This window comes from Camarhynchus parvulus, chromosome 3 (assembly GCF_901933205.1).
Source record: "Camarhynchus parvulus chromosome 3, STF_HiC, whole genome shotgun sequence".
In the NCBI taxonomy this organism is placed as follows: Eukaryota; Metazoa; Chordata; class Aves; order Passeriformes; family Thraupidae; genus Camarhynchus; species Camarhynchus parvulus.
Window position 1 is genome coordinate 67719272 of NC_044573.1, and position 16081 is coordinate 67735352.

At 35.7% G+C, this 16081-nt stretch overlaps 1 protein-coding gene across 2 annotated transcripts in view; it reads right to left on the reverse strand.

Moving 5' to 3' along the window:
* Positions 1 to 16081, reverse strand: part of FIG4 (FIG4 phosphoinositide 5-phosphatase) — a 52957-nt gene that overhangs the window by 24337 nt on the left and 12539 nt on the right. For both annotated transcript variants that reach the window (XM_030945343.1, XM_030945344.1), the window contains 11 exons: positions 14110 to 14266; positions 13171 to 13221; positions 10429 to 10577; positions 7732 to 7860; positions 6150 to 6250; positions 5539 to 5701; positions 4888 to 4985; positions 3800 to 3933; positions 3208 to 3324; positions 2774 to 2819; positions 1778 to 1926 (listed from right to left, as the gene is read on the reverse strand). In XM_030945343.1, the coding sequence (XP_030801203.1) occupies positions 1778 to 1926; positions 2774 to 2819; positions 3208 to 3324; positions 3800 to 3933; positions 4888 to 4985; positions 5539 to 5701; positions 6150 to 6250; positions 7732 to 7860; positions 10429 to 10577; positions 13171 to 13221; positions 14110 to 14266 (1294 nt within the window). The remainder of the gene's footprint in view (positions 1 to 1777; positions 1927 to 2773; positions 2820 to 3207; positions 3325 to 3799; positions 3934 to 4887; positions 4986 to 5538; positions 5702 to 6149; positions 6251 to 7731; positions 7861 to 10428; positions 10578 to 13170; positions 13222 to 14109; positions 14267 to 16081) is intronic.

The following is a 16081-nucleotide window of genomic DNA, read 5'->3' on the forward strand; positions in this document are numbered from 1 at the left end:
TATGGCTTTGCTTGAGCAAGACAATGACAAGAATGATATTTTGCTAAAAAAGACTGGCAGTTTAGTTAAGAGGCAAAAAACCCCCAAACTAGAACAAAACAAGCCCCGACCCCTCCCCAAAACAAAAAAGCAAACCCAATCATTAAACCTTGGAATGTGTTTCAAATCAGTATAGGAAGACAATGTAACTCAGGCATCTACATGTAATACCTGCAGAGCAAAGAAGTCCTTGGGGAGTGAAAAGGAAGATAGAAACAAACAACAAAATAATTAATTTTTTTAAAAAGCACCAGAACAAGACAACAAAAGCATTCCCCTAATAAAGTTTCCAACAAAAGGGACAGTATTGCATATGTAACCTAGCAACCATCTGACTGAAGTTCTCCTGGAAAGGAGTGGGATGAAGAACACTTAACTGAGCAGCAAATCCATTTCTGTAAAAACTAAATAGCTGTCCAGCAAATCTTCTGTCCAAGGTCAAGTACAAAAAGATCAATTAGAAGAAAACATCTGATAACTTTAAAAAAAAAACAAAAGAAAAACCCCAAAACAATAGACAAAAAAACCCCCAAAGAAATAATCCCAAGCCCACTTGCCTCCACAGACATTGTTCAGAGAGCACAATACCATGTATGAGAATCTCATTTGTTTCTTTGGGTTTGGTGGGTTAGTTTGGTTTTGTTTGACCAGTACTCCCAGGAGGCTGCACAGCAACTGGTATTGGCAGCAGGAATTATTTATTCCCAGAGGTAAAGCTCCCAGCAGCTGGGACGTGGTGCATCAGAAGCACAGCCAGCACACCCAGGAAGTCACCAGTGGGTGCTCTCCCTGGCCACCAGGCAGAGGCCAGGAGGCACCCACCTGCAGAGTGACCCAACATGCTGCAGGTGAGGTGGTGTGTGCAGCACATAGCGGCTCATGGGAAAAAAAGAGGAGTAGCTGAAGATATATCTCAAGTGAAGGGGACTGAAGCCCAACTACTTGTGGTTTCTGAATACAAGCTAGGTCTCCATGCTTTAAAACTATCAAACCACTAGCTAAAATCAGCAACAAAACCATAAGTTTCACAGTCACAACAACAGCTTAAATGAATAAAAGCACAGCACCTTAAAGACCCCTACATTAATTTCTGAAGCAGGTCTACAAGTTAAGCAGCTTAGTTTACCCTTAACCCCAAAGCATTTCAATACAAATGCTGGGTTTCATAAAGAATTTGAGGATGCTTGTATAAATACCATTGACACTTGATCTGAAAGAACAATTTTGCTGAAAAACTTTTCTTCAATAAATCAAAAAACATGAAATCTTCCAAAAGAAAAAGTAGGAAATAGCAAGGTAAGATGCGCTTATATACAATTACCAGTTTGGCATTCTCCATGAAAGTATGTATTTACCGTATGTATTTACTTTGGTTTTCACTCTCAGTCAGCATTTTGCCTCAAGCAATTGAAACAAGTGTAAAAGACTGGGGTAGAGGTTTTCTTAAATTTATTTCAAGGGAAAACACACCTCTTTAATTTTAGGCACATAAAAAGAGAATGAAGTCAAGCAGTTATATCATAAGACTGATTAACATACTTTTCCAGAAGATCAAACTTTCAGCATGACAGGATTTTCTCATGATTTCCAGTATGAAAGATGTTTTAAACATGGACAAATATGAAATCATTCCAGCAGAAATAACTGTATGCTTCTTCTACATGGACATAATTCTCCATAATCTCTTGACTCAAAATTAAAAATTAAAACTACGACACACTGTTTTAATCTATCTTACCTTACAGCATCTGTATCAAATTGTAAATTTGGTTTATCAATCAATCCCAATGAATACAACTGGTAGGCCAAAGCACATTTCCCCACCATAAACTGGGCTGTGTTAGTGCGATCTAAACAGTCCACACAGTTGGTTCGGAGGACTCCAGTCTGGTGAAGCAATCCAAATAAAGATTTATCTTAATCAACAAATTACTACACTCGTGATTATTACTTTTTTGCTACTAGCTAAGTCTTATCAAATCTCAAATTATGTCAAATTGTATCTGCTCTACTGCTTATCCGCCCTCAACAAATATATCCCAGTGATCAGCTAGTACAGGAATGGTCACATGCTCTCTAACTTAAAAGAAACACAAAATTATGAGTGGCAAGTCAAATCTTAAGAATATGCCCTGTGTATACTTGAATGTTAGAGTATGTAACCCTAACATTCAGGTATAAATTTGATATGGTATGGTTTGCAGTTTAGACAGTACTTTTCTGACCTTAAAGGAAGACATGTTTCTAGTTTTACTTTCCTTTAGTGCTGGAAACTGTAACAATGCACAGAATATTCAGCACTGGTGAAAATGTCAGTAACCCATGTTCATGTGTATGAATATATTACCAGGATTAAGTATGTGCTTATTCCTCACTTCTTCTGTAGAAGATTTTATGACACAGTTCGCTAAAATGCTGCTGGTTTAACTTTCACTGCACTGGTAACACTACAGACTAAACAGTAATGGAAACTAATTTAAAATACAAGCATTTCTTAGACTAAGTCCAGCAAAGATACAATTCCAACACCACAAGGTTTTGGGCTACCACGCAAGAACTTAAGGCCCTAATTCTCAATTAGATTTCTAGAAGGACAGCCATAATAATATGTACTATAAATATCAATTTAAGAGCAGTCTGTGAGTCACCAATCAGGCATTTAAGTGAAATGATTCACTGTTCTTTGGAAGTGCTGACCTACATCACTATGAACTAAAGAAGTATATTTTAGTACCTGCAAGCGACCAGTGGAAACAACACAACCTCCCAGTTCATTCCACCTGAAAAAGAAACAAAACAGAATTACTTTCAAATGATTTCATAAAATAATAGATCATATCGTGTATTGATCTGCTCAGTGACAAATAGTTACTTCTGGATTTTCAGGGACTTGAGACTTCATCTGCAGCAGTTTAGGCAAATACAGTTTCGATTTTTAAAAAAAGTTTTATATTTTGTATTTATAAAACCATAAAATCCACTGGTTAACAACAGACTCAGTAACATTTAGATGACAATTATCTTATTAGTATGCCTCAAAAGAAGTCACTTGGTAATTTCCAAATTAGTCAGTCTTAAAATAACAAATATATTAATAAACATAGAAATTCCAAACAGCTTTCAAAGGAATAGGTGCTACTCATTATGCATCAAATAAATTATAGGTACTTTTCATCTGGACGCAAGATACTGCAGTAAGAATCAGGTCGATTTACAAAAAATCCAGTCTTCTTCACTACACTTTCTGCAATCACGTTCAGTCTGTCAAGGACATTGCATAGTTTGCTGAGGAGAGGGAGAAAAAAGGGACAGTCAAGATACATTAATATTTAAAAAAATCTCACTACATAAAAAGTTTTTCCATAACAAAAATGATTTAAAAACAGGCCCATATCACAGCTTTATTCATTCAACAGTAATTATGCTTATAGTTCTCTTAGATTCTACAGGAGAGAAAGACTGACTGTATCTAAGCAATTTTGCTTCTTTTTGATATAAACATTATATAAACTAGAAGCAGAAGACATAAAAAACCTAAAACACCTTGATTTTTACATCACATAGATTTTTTTCTACCAAGCTTTCTGTGATTCAAAAATATGAATGAGGCAGAAAAGGATGTATGATCATCCTGAACCACATTTCCTTGTTTTGTTTGGAAGTTGCTGTTTTGATCAGTAATATTTACTTTATGTTCAGTAACATTTGCTAATATGTGCATTTCAGCTACAAGCAGTAGTACAGAAAAGACTATTTCTACCTTTTAGTGTATTTGGCCATATCCCAGGGAATATATATAATTGCATGCTCTGGGGGTAAGAACTGGTTGAGATATGTCACAGCAGCAACAAGTTCTTCACTGAGAATCCTTTCGTGCTTTCTTTTTTCACGTTCCTTTGGCAAAAAGAAAAGGAATTTAACATCAAAATTTTCATTAACAAACGTATATAATCCATACACATGCACACATACATGTATGCATATATAATGGAAATCAAAAGTGCAAGCTGTAACGTCAGCAGGCAGTTCTTCATAATTAGTACCATTAAAATAAGAACAGAAAAGATAGAAAAATCTGAATACTCTAGTTTTTAACAATCATTTTGTATTAGAAGTAAAAGTCACCTGTTTCAACTGTACATAATCATTGGCTGAAAAATGGTATGCTGTAAGCATAAAGAAGAAAACACAGAAATAAAAGTGGCAATGTAGATGAAATGGAGAACCCCAAAAGAGAAGCAAAAACACAGGCAAAAAGGGAAGCATCCCATTCAGTTGTGGAATATAGAAGGACAAAGGGAAATTCTTCTCCATTACTGGCAGGAGATGGCAAACAACAGCTCCCATCTCCCAGTCTTGCAATAATTTTTGAAAATTAGAGTTGTGTTGCCATTGCCTGAATATAACATTTGTTTTCATAGAACCACAGAATGGTTTGGGTTAGAACAGACCTTAAGGTCATCTAGTTCTAACCTTGCTTTAGATGGAACCATACTATTTCAGTAGTTATGAGTGCTAAATTAAATTTAGTGATAAATTTATTTGGACTTAGATCTAATAGGTAATAGCAAAAACTTGAAAAGAACAGTGAAAGATTACTGCAAGAAATCTCTAAACATGGGAAATTTTGTTTTTGAAGGGCTGTAGTGGAAGCAGAGTTATGTACTATATCCGGTAGGATGAGATTTATGAAAAAATATTTCACTTGTAAGCTAATATTAGTTTTAGAACATAACCAAAATTACGCAGTGACTCTACAGAAAGAAACATTAAAAATGTTAAAGCATTAAAGTGTACAGAAAGAAATATTAAAAATCAAACACATAGAGCATATTCAAAATATTGTACCTTCACAAGATTCAATATAATAATAGGAGAGCCAAATCTCTGAAGCATTTGGTCAAAGTGAAGAGCAGCAACATGTGCATAAGGATCTGCTTGGTCCACTGAAACAAACATAAATTGAAGACGATAAGAAGTGAGCTGTAGAATTTTCCCTTAATAGTACTCTACACAACAGATGCATTAATTTTCAGGTAGTAATGACACAGTTAAATACTTTCCCCTCTTTTCATGCAAAAGCTGTTAAAAAAATATTCCCTTTGCTGAATTGCAGGCAGCTTCTTAAATTTTCATGAAATGCTTTTACAGAACAATTATTCTGGCCCCATTAATCTCAGCCCAGACATTTTCCACCATTTTCAACAGGTTTAATATTTTATCCACAATACTAAGATAAATGTAGCTAACTTCACACACAAAATAATACAAAGAAAGCTCACATCTTCAAACAGAAACATTTCCTATTTAATTTCTGAATGTGAAGTCTAAGATGGAGATTTTTTCCATAATTTTTTACGTTGAATTATGGCTTCACAAAGCACAAGTGAACAGACAATTTGCTCATTTTTGCAAATTCAGTTTTCACTTATTCGCTCAGATGTTCCTTTAGGACACAGCACTAATCATAATCTATTACAAAGAATAATTTGTACACACGTGTTATGGGTGGCTTAGGCATCATAGTTGAAATATCTTGAGACCAGTATAGAGGGACAGACCCTCGAACCTGAACATAGGAAGAATAACTCCCCGCAGAAAATGACATAACTGAAGCATCATAAAGTATTTGTTCAGTTTCCACTTCATTAGCAACATCTCCCTAAACCAAACAGAAATACACATATGATGTAGACATGACATTCAAAGCTGCATGCAGTACAGAGAATTGATCATTACAAACAGAGCACAATTAAACTGTGAGACACTGAACCGCAGTGGTGAGAACAACACTGAAGGTTAAATTCCCATTTCTCCCTAATGAATATTACTATTTTTTAATTTTTTCCCTCAGTTCAGGAAATAACATTAAGTGTAAAAAATCAAAACAAGTGCCAATTTAGAACAATTAAATTTATTATTTTAGGAACAATTTCATTATGCCAACAAAAAATGTAATGATAGCTGTGATAATATAATCTAATAGCATAATTTATAGCCAAATCCCTAACAACCCTTCAAACCATTTCAGCTCTTCAGCCAGTCAAATTCAAGCTTTCATACTGGGGAGGGGCAGGAGGAAACAACCCCTAAAATCATATTTGATTTACCTCACAGTTTGCTCCTCGTTTCAGAAAACGTGTTCCAGCAAATTTGCTTGATCTTCTGGCTATCAGAGTGACATATATAGGGCGGCCATATATTAACAGTTCTTGAAAGAGAAGTTAAGGTTTACATGTCACATGCAATTTTTTGTTCACTTACTTTATGCCCACAAAAATAAGTTCAAACAAAAGTGTATCAAACTGATATATCTGATTCGCTAAAATCACCCTAACAGTGATGAGTATCACTTCCAGACTTATTTTGCAGCTGGAAGAGAACATTGCCCTTTCCAACAATCTCTTTTAAGAACTTTGAAAAGCAAATCTACATTGCAATACAACACCCACTTTTCAGAACCTACAGAAGAGAAGCAGCATTTATATTTTATGAAATGACAATGGAGGTGAAATAGATACAAGATACACTAGCACTGCAAATACTGCTTTTGTGAATACTGGGATTAAAACCTGGGAGCTTCATTTTCAGATGAAGTGTATTAGTTGCCCTCTAATTATTTGTTTGGAAAAATATACAAATTTTCAACCACTTGAGTAACAATAACTGAAAGCCAGAGGCAAACATGCTATGCATGCAGTGGTGGCTTTTTTACAGTCTTTTTCCATTTTACTAAAACCAAACAGAATCAGAGCCTGGTGCGACTATCATTGCTTCCTCAGTGTTAGGGAGGCACAAGAAAGAGTTAAGAAGATATCTGCTCACTCCTGCAGCTGCAGGCATAATGTTGGTGGTCAGATCCGGCTTCGATTAAGTAAGACCACAAATGAAACAGTGGTATATAAAAACAGATCTAGCTTTTTTCTGAGGAGTAAGTCAATGATCAACAGTCTTATAATCATAAAAAAGCAAAATTAAATTTTGCAGACATCACTAATGTTTTTGCTTCCCTAGAAATTTTAAGCTAACATGATAGTGTTGGTGAATAAAACAAGAGTATCCTTGTAATACACTAAATTCTTAACACATAACCTGACATTTCTTTGGACTGTGGTATGCACTTGGACTTTTGCTCCTCCTGCTACAATGTACATAAAACCTTTTAAGCATTTAAAATAGTATATAGTCGAGACTTTCACACATCCTAGTGCTCTTCACACAGCAGGGCCGAAGTTCCATCATTGTCTTCAACAGAAAGACAGTAAATACAAGAATTTCTGCAAATCTCAGTAACTAAAAATGTTTTAGAGAAGATTTGTAGGAGAGTATTTCTATGGCAATGTCATGGTTTAAACACAGCTGAAACCAGATCAGTCAGCAATTCAGTTCTGCTTAGCTTTTCTCCCTTTCCTCAAACATTTGCAAAAAAATACATCTGAGCCTAAAAATCCTCTCAAGTTCTTTACTACTAAACCCCACACTTATTAACAGAGCCTCACTGAAAATGCTGTCCACCTGAGTTAAGATCCTCTTACAATAACAATAATTCTTACTTAGAAAGTCATGGAAATAAAAGCTAAACAATAAGTATAAAATTGAATGGTATTTATATGACAAAGAAATAATTCAATGTTCAAACTGGGTTTTTTCAAAATTGATAAACCAAAATTCATTACGACAGTAGAAGGATACTTGATTGCCCACAGAATCCGTGAATAATATACAGAAGCCAGTCGCGATGAACAGCACTTTCTACCGCTTCCAGCAGCTTGGCATTCCACACGTACTTCTTGTAAGGCTTACTGCAAATCCCAAATACACCTAGAAGTTGTTACAGTGAAAATGCATTAGCGATTAAGAAACAAGCACACCTGCTTTAAAATCCAGGACACTGGATCTTTGTTTTGATTTTCCCTTGACTGCAACTCAGTGTAGCATTTACTTGCATCCTTGAGGTTTGCTGAACACAGATCATTCCAGGCACAGGCTGAAGTTTTATCCAGCCTTTATCAGGATTTGCAGTTTTTCTAGAGTTGCCAGTCACTGTTGTGATTGAGTGCCTTCATGCAGAAATTGCTGATATACTTCAGTATTGAAAAGAGATGTCTACAAAGTACCATCAAGGGATTTGATAACATGGGAAATAAAGCTGTGAATTCCAGTTGAATTCCTCCATACAGGAGAACTTTATAAGCTTCTCAATTCTGGGTCACCTCTAATTACCTACTAGGTTCTGGAAGATCATGAACGTCAATCCTTTTTCACACAATTCAACAGAGTTTTCCTAATTTGCACTAATACCAATAAACACAACTATTGTAGACCTACAAATTAAAATTCTGTTTCTGATATATCTGGAATCAGAGTCTTCTTCTGTTTCAAATATCATGACCAAGATGACAACTGTCATTGAAAGGTGGTAGAGGGAATTGAATGAATCTGAAACTTAGAAGAAGAGGACAAGAATTCTATAGCCTATATTTTTTCACACTTTTTTCAAATGAAGTTTCTGACAGGATGAATTATATTGTAGCAGTATGAATGCCAATTATAGCAGACAACTAGAGCAGTCAAATGTTCTGCTGGAGGAAAAAGGAGTTCTTACAGACTGCACGTGAAAATACAGCTGTTGAACAAATTATTGCCACCAAGACCCAACTTACTGTAAGCTCAGGGAAAACTGATGTAACCAAAATATTTTCATGAAAGAGTTTAGACAGCCAGCAGAAGCTGGTCACAAGCACTTAGCCAGCAATTTTTCCTCTTTCTTACTACTAGTGGCATTACTTTGGTGAGAATCTATTTTTTAATGACAGGTGGCTATTTGTTACATATATTCTATGATTATATAGGCGAGTAGCACACAGTGCTGATGGGGTCAAGGTTAGGGCATCTTCACTTCTGATTATTTGTAAAATGACATAGAAGAGATGGTGCCATTGTAAGGATTCCTGAGGGATCCTCCAGATTAGGGTCTTTGCAGAAGTGGAATTATTGCTCTCTTCAGTCCTTATGGTCCTTTCTGATATTGTAGTATTTGATAACCAGTTGCTGGTATCTTGATATATATGACCATGTTACTAATATCTTTTTCTTGGGGGCCATGGGGGTTTCATTCAACAGAATAAAATCCAATATTAAGAGTTTCAGGAGAAACTTACTCTGTGTTTGTTTGCGCATGAAGAAAAAGGGAGAGAAAATAGTTTTTCTCTCTGGCTGCTCATCTTTATACTCTTATGAATACGTGTTGAAGATTGCATGCAAGATGTTTTCCATTACCATCTGTATGGCTGATTACCTTGTCAAGTGAGCAGTTTGCCTTATCTCTCTCTTTGAGTGACCACATTCACACCTTCCTCGGGAGGGGACCTCTGCTGATAACAGGCTATTGAATATCAGTGCATGAATTATAAGAACTATAACATCCCATTGTGAGATGCTCTGCCCAGAGGGAGGAGCCAAGCACTGCTACCCCGATATACTCTGAGATTCTGAAACTCCAGCACGTCTTTTCCTCCACAGGATTCCCTACAGGAACAGCAGCTGCCTCTTCCTCCACTGGATCTCCAGAGGAAGACTACATCCTTCTCTACAGATTCCCCTTGCTCCAACAGAACCACACCTGATACTTCAGGAGGACTGCAGCCACATTTTCAATCGGACTACCACCAACACCCTGGCCGACAGGGTGTCAGGTTGGGTTCTAACTCTGTCAGTGTTGTTCTAGTGGACTGCATTGTTTTATTTTATTTTATTTTTTTCTTTCCCTATTAAAGAACTGTTATTTCCTGCTCCCATATCTTTGCCTGAGAGCCCCTTAATTTAAAATTATCAATTTGGAGGGGTGGGGAGGATTTACATTCTCCATTTCAGGGGAGGCTCCTGCCTTCCTTAACAGACTCCCGTCTTTCCAAACCAAGACAATACGTTATATCCAAACTGAAGGCTGAACTTTCCAACCGAAATGAGTAATTTTTCTTACATGCTAACTTCATACAGTTCCTCTGTTGTCAGTATTCTCCAACATAAAACCAAAAAAATGTATTGGTACTTAATCAGTTATTGCTTCCCACTCTCCCTGTAACTCATTCCTGTTGGGAGACTCAGAAGTCAGTTGAGTAATCAATTCCTGGAAAATGTCAGCATGCTCAGTCATCTTCCCCAGTTGCAATGTAACTTAAAACAATGACTACACACCTCTAGAAATCACATTGTTCACATTGAAATGTATTTGGCACGTCACAAAATCCTTCATTAACTCACAATTGTTAGGACAATACTGACCAACAATAGAAGACATGAACGCTTCTCAAAAGTAAACCTAAGTGGAACATAATTTAAATGCACTCATTACCAAAAACATCAGTTTAATTAGATGTGTTTTCTTACCACTTCCCCCCTGTGCTGAAAGTCCTTCATCTTCAAATATATCAAAACTCTCTTGTCGGGTCTGGCTTGTTTCAGTTTTTAATATCTCAAGTGGCATTCTCAGGACAGTAAGATTATACTGAAGGGAGTGAGACAGATCATAGCTGTAACTGATAGACAATTAACATTTATTAATAATTGTAGATGCAGAGGAATTTTCTGGAAGCCCTTCCTTTCCATCTGTACTTACATTTAACACAGTACTATTTTACAGAAAAGACTTCTGAACAAGAAACACAGATTCTGATTCTATAATGGCAAATTATACAAATGATTTCCAAAAGAAGCTTTACAAACACAGAAACTGTTTACAGTTTACAAAAACTGAAAAATGTTTATATTCTTATTTTAACTGAAAACTAAACATATCTTTTGAACAAAGCATATCAAGAAACTTAATTCACCATGTCCCAAGAAGCATTCCAGAAGTTTTAAAAAAGCTATTCCATCAGCAACATCTATATACATTGACAACCTAATTTTTCTGAGATTTAACTGCTGCTACTGTCTAACTGCTACCTGAACTCAAAACAGCCAAAAAACTGGTCCACAAAAATCGTATCTGTCCCCAGATTTATGATTGCAGCACAGATGCATGTTAAGGTACTGGCTGCTGAATAATCAAAAGGGTTTCTTTAATTAGTTCCATAATAGTTACAAATTTTCCACCTCATGTCTCTTTTACTAACACTCTATACTAATGGCTAAATTTTTAAACTACTAGGCTTCTTCCACAGGAGAAACCAGAGGTACACTACCGTTAAAATCACAAATACTCATGTATTTCCATTTTAGTCTAAGACAGCATCAGCGATTACTGGTCCTCATGTAAGTTCTAGATATTCATTAAAGACCTAAAAAATTATTTAAAGTCATTTAGATTTATCCCTAAGTGTAACCCATGCATCCACATATTTCCATAATAATGTCCAAACCCATCTGTTAGGGAAAAAAAATTTGTAACATGCTTTGTTTGCATATAACAAAACCTTTAAACATTATCCCAGTAAGAGACATGTTCAGGCTGTTTCCCCCACTCTCCCTTTAGACCAAATGACTTCTTATAATTGATTTCTAATTTTCTTCAGGATTTATATAAAAATCATGCCGAAAAATGTGTTATGCTTTCAGCCAAGAACAATTTAAATGAAGCTGATAGATTGAAAAGATTCTAAACAATAAGAAAGAATACTAGTATCATCCCATGTTTCTCCTTTTGAAAGTGAAAATCAGGCTAAATATGCAGTTTAAACACAGAGCACAAAAACATTTTATGAAAAAATTCTTTTAATGAAAAATAAAACATAAACAGTAAATTATCTGCCAGTAGGAAAGTTTTCATTATGCCGCACAGGATTTGTACCAAAAAGATAGTTTTGTATAAGTCATTCACTTACTCATTTTTCTCTACAAGATTTTATATATGTAGTTTATCTTAATTCGACAGTTTCAGCTTGGAGAAAATAATTCTTTAGGAGGACCTCCCAATGCCCTTCCATTACTTTAAGAGGGCTTATAAAAAAGGAGGAAGAGCAACTTTTTACATGGGCAGATGGTGATTAGACAAGGGGGAAGGGTTTTAAACTAAAGCTGGAGCGATTTAGGAGGAAATTCTGTACTGTGAGTGCAGTAGGGTTGAAACTGGATGATCTGTAAGGTCCCTTCCAGCCCAAACCATTCTGATTCATTTTATGATAAATGTGTTTATTAGCATCACATAGGAATATTCTCCTTTCCCATCTATGTAAAACTACAGAAATAGTACAAATTTGTCATCTCTAAGAAAAGGAGTTAGTGGGGGGAAGTTGTACAGAATTAGGGCTGGGAGACAATGCATGGAAGAAAAACTCAGGTTTTACACTGAAAAAGCATGTGTTTCATGCTTTGGCATGAAAGTTTTACACATGCCAAAGCATGAAACACACATAAAACTTGGGTAGGTTTTATCTTCACAGATCCAGCTGGAAAAACCTTCATTTTCCAAGAGGAAGCATCTTCTACACTGACACACCTTTTTGTGATTGCAAGAGGGATGTTTTTGGGTTTTTGGGGGTTTTTTGTTTGTTTTTTTTTAAAGTCTTCAAGTCTTCTTCCACTACTGCCAGGTGTACCACCACATTTCTCCCATTTTTGTGCTGTCCCAAAAATCTCACTTAATAGTATTTGGGACACAGAAACTTGTCTTAGGTATGGCATTCATGAAACAATAAACAAGAGAACTGCAATGCCTAAAAAGCCTTATGAAAGACATACTCTGCCTAGGGTGTATCTTAAATGAGGACCTATTTCTCTACCTTTGCTCCTGAGTCAAGGCAAAGTTATATTTATGGAAAATGGGATCAATAAAAAATAAATAACAAGACAAGCAACCCCCCTGAAACATAATACTTTTCCAACGAAAGAACTTCTGCATAATCTGGCAAGGGTAAACAGTCAATGGAAACAGTAGTTTCAGTGTCTAGTTTTTTCCATGCCATTAATAGTTCTATATTTCTTAAGCTAATGGAGACTAAATGCCTAGCCAACTGATTAAAGGAGAAAGCAAGTTCAAAATACACAGATGAAAATGGACAAGCAGCATGATCATGTGTCTTACCTCTCCAGAATATCAACCTAAAAGTCTTGGGTATCAAAAAAAAAACCTATAATCTTCTAGCAAGTATAAGTGTACATTTTTTTAAAGGAATAGTAATTAATACCTACCTAAAATAGAAGTTGCTAGAAAGGTCCACATTTTGAAAGATTCTCAGATACCTATCAAAATCATTCAAGTTGGAGGAAAAATTATTATTTTAACAAGACAGACTATAAGATGTCATTCAGACGATCACAGAAAAGAAATTACACATAAATATAGATTTTTGCCCTATGTTCCCTTCCTATCTTACTGTAATTGTTTTGACAGGTAATCAAACTAGAACGTCAGCATACGGATGAAATAAATAAAATACCCTGTTTTTAAAGAAAACAAAACTAATATCTACTCATCCACATACTCTGTTTCTTTATACAGTTGTAAAGTTGTGGTTCTACTTTCCACTTATGCACATAATATTTTTCTTTAAAAAGTTTCTTTAAAAAGTTTCTTAAAAAAGAAAACTCTCATAAATACTACAAAAGAAATAAAAATTTTCCATTACTCTCAAATAAAGAAGCTGTTAAACTTACCAGTGAATCTTTTCACCACCCTTTACAACTGCAACATTCACAAGATGCTGACAGCACAGAATCATTTAATAATCTATTCAGCACCTCTTGAAGGGCACAAAAGATCTCTTCAGGTGAGATTAACATCATGCAAAAGCTACTAAATAAAGAACAGTGCCCCAAATTGTACAAACCAATATTAGCATTACATTGCCCTTGCAGGAACAATGCTTATATTTGACACATCACGCTGCAGATTTGCTAAACTTAGCTGTGACATGGAGATGTGGACAATAAACTCTAGAAAACTATGACAGTTGGATTTACTCTCTGGGTTAGACACCACAGAACTTGTAGCCTATTTTCCAACCAACAAGATAAAATGGCTTGAATGACATACTATTACAAAAAATCCATGACTGAAGTTCCCAGGTGCAGTTCAACATTGTTTAGAAAATATTCAAGAAGTATCCGCTAATTACCAGCATCATTTACCTGGCCTCATCAGGATGACTGACTCTTACAGAGTCATTTGGAATGTAGATCATATTTGTATCTTCTATTTTATATATTGCATGACCTCCAATATCTGCCATTTTTCTTCTTTTTGTTATTAACACAATGTAATATCCTTCCAAAAACCTCACAAAACCTGTTAAAACAGTATTACAATGCTTTTAGTTGCATATTTGTGTTCATTTGATAAAACATATTTAGCAAAACAGTATCAGAATTGTCTCAAGACTTCAAAGAATTTTTATTTGTTCCTGAATGTTATATGCATATATATATATATACACACACACACACAGAGACTTAAAATTCACTCCCATTAATCAATCAAATACATCATTTTTTCTTATTTCCCCTCCCACTGTGGGTATTTTTAATACTAGGTAGCAGAGTTAGGACATCCAAAATTTGGACTATGTTTCTGTCTACTTAACATCCTTGTATTTGCTTTTGACAAGACTCTTATTGTTCAGAGTGAGGCACACTCTATTTACTTCAGATACTAAAGGTTAATTTTCCAGGGCAAGGAAGACTCCCAGACTCCAATTTTCTTTTCAGGTTCATGTACTCTCTGCTGGGGAGGGACACAGAACAGCAAAAGGAGTTGTGGGTAAAACATCTTTGTGCTCTCTCTCCTTAACTGAATTCCTGGAACTGAATTCCTTGACTAGAGCAGCATCTCCCCCAAATCAGCTATTCAGAGTATCAAGGGTACTCCTTTTTTTCCTGTTTCCTCTCTCAGATATCAACACTTCACCCTGCTGAAACACAGAAGGCTAAGAAGGTAGAACAGGTAGTGTCCAGCTTTATTGCCTATAAAAAGATGGCTTCTGAAGCATCCACCCTCATCCCCTGCAGGGCATAGCCATGCTTCTTCATGGAGTGCCTCCTTTGGATACTTCTATTATATATGATTGGGAAAAAATGTAACAAACCTTTAAATATAACACAAATGTAGAAATTCAAATAAAAAATAGAAATACATAAAAACCCCTGAACTCAAATGTGGTACTAATACAATATAATACAGCAGTAATATGCTTTAATTAGTAGTAAATTACATTAATTAGATATTGGATGTAGCTGCTCTGGTAAGTTGCTGAGAGCTTGAAACTCACTCACTACTATTTATTGGTACTATAAACCAATAAATTAAATTGGGGCGGGAGGTGATGATGATGATGATGAAGATGATGACATGATACAAATGGACCCTCACAATTCATAGTTTTATTTGTATTTACACTCAGTTCTTTTAGCTTTGCAGTACAAAGTAAAGAAGAAGGATGAGGAGAGCACACATTTTCCTCCCTGTCACTGCTGGATGCTGCAACGTGATCGAATGAACTGCAATCTTTTCTTCCACCTTATTAGCCCCCCTTGGAAAAATGCTCTCACCTGCACAAAGACAGGAGGCCCTGCTGACAGTAAGAAACAAACCTTCCATTTGAAGCAGACTATTGAATTTCAGTTGTTAAATAGTAGTCACAGTTCCTCCTGTATCCTCCATGTATTAAAATCACTTATGTGAACAGTCTCTGTCCTTTGAATTTCACCAGACATTACAGAAAAGTCTGACAAGGAACTGAGCCTTTCTCCCTGGCCTGGTTCCCTCCCTTTAAAAGCAATTTCCACTTTTAAACACTACACAGTAAACCAGAACTCAGTCTATCAGCAGCCCCATTCTGAGTGCACTGAATGTACTGCATCTGGTTAATGAAATAACTAGAGGACAGAACAAAGCTGGTCTCTACAATTTTAGGAAAAATAGCCCTGTTCTTCTGACCTGAGCAAGGAGGCAGAAATAAACAACCAGTTGCATTCCTTCAGAATTACATGTTTATACGGATATGGTCTGAATCACGTAATTTGGAAGTATATCATCTGTTAAGAGAGTCTGTTACTTCTAAAGAGTCATCTAGAAATACATATACCATATCTGTTAACCAATACA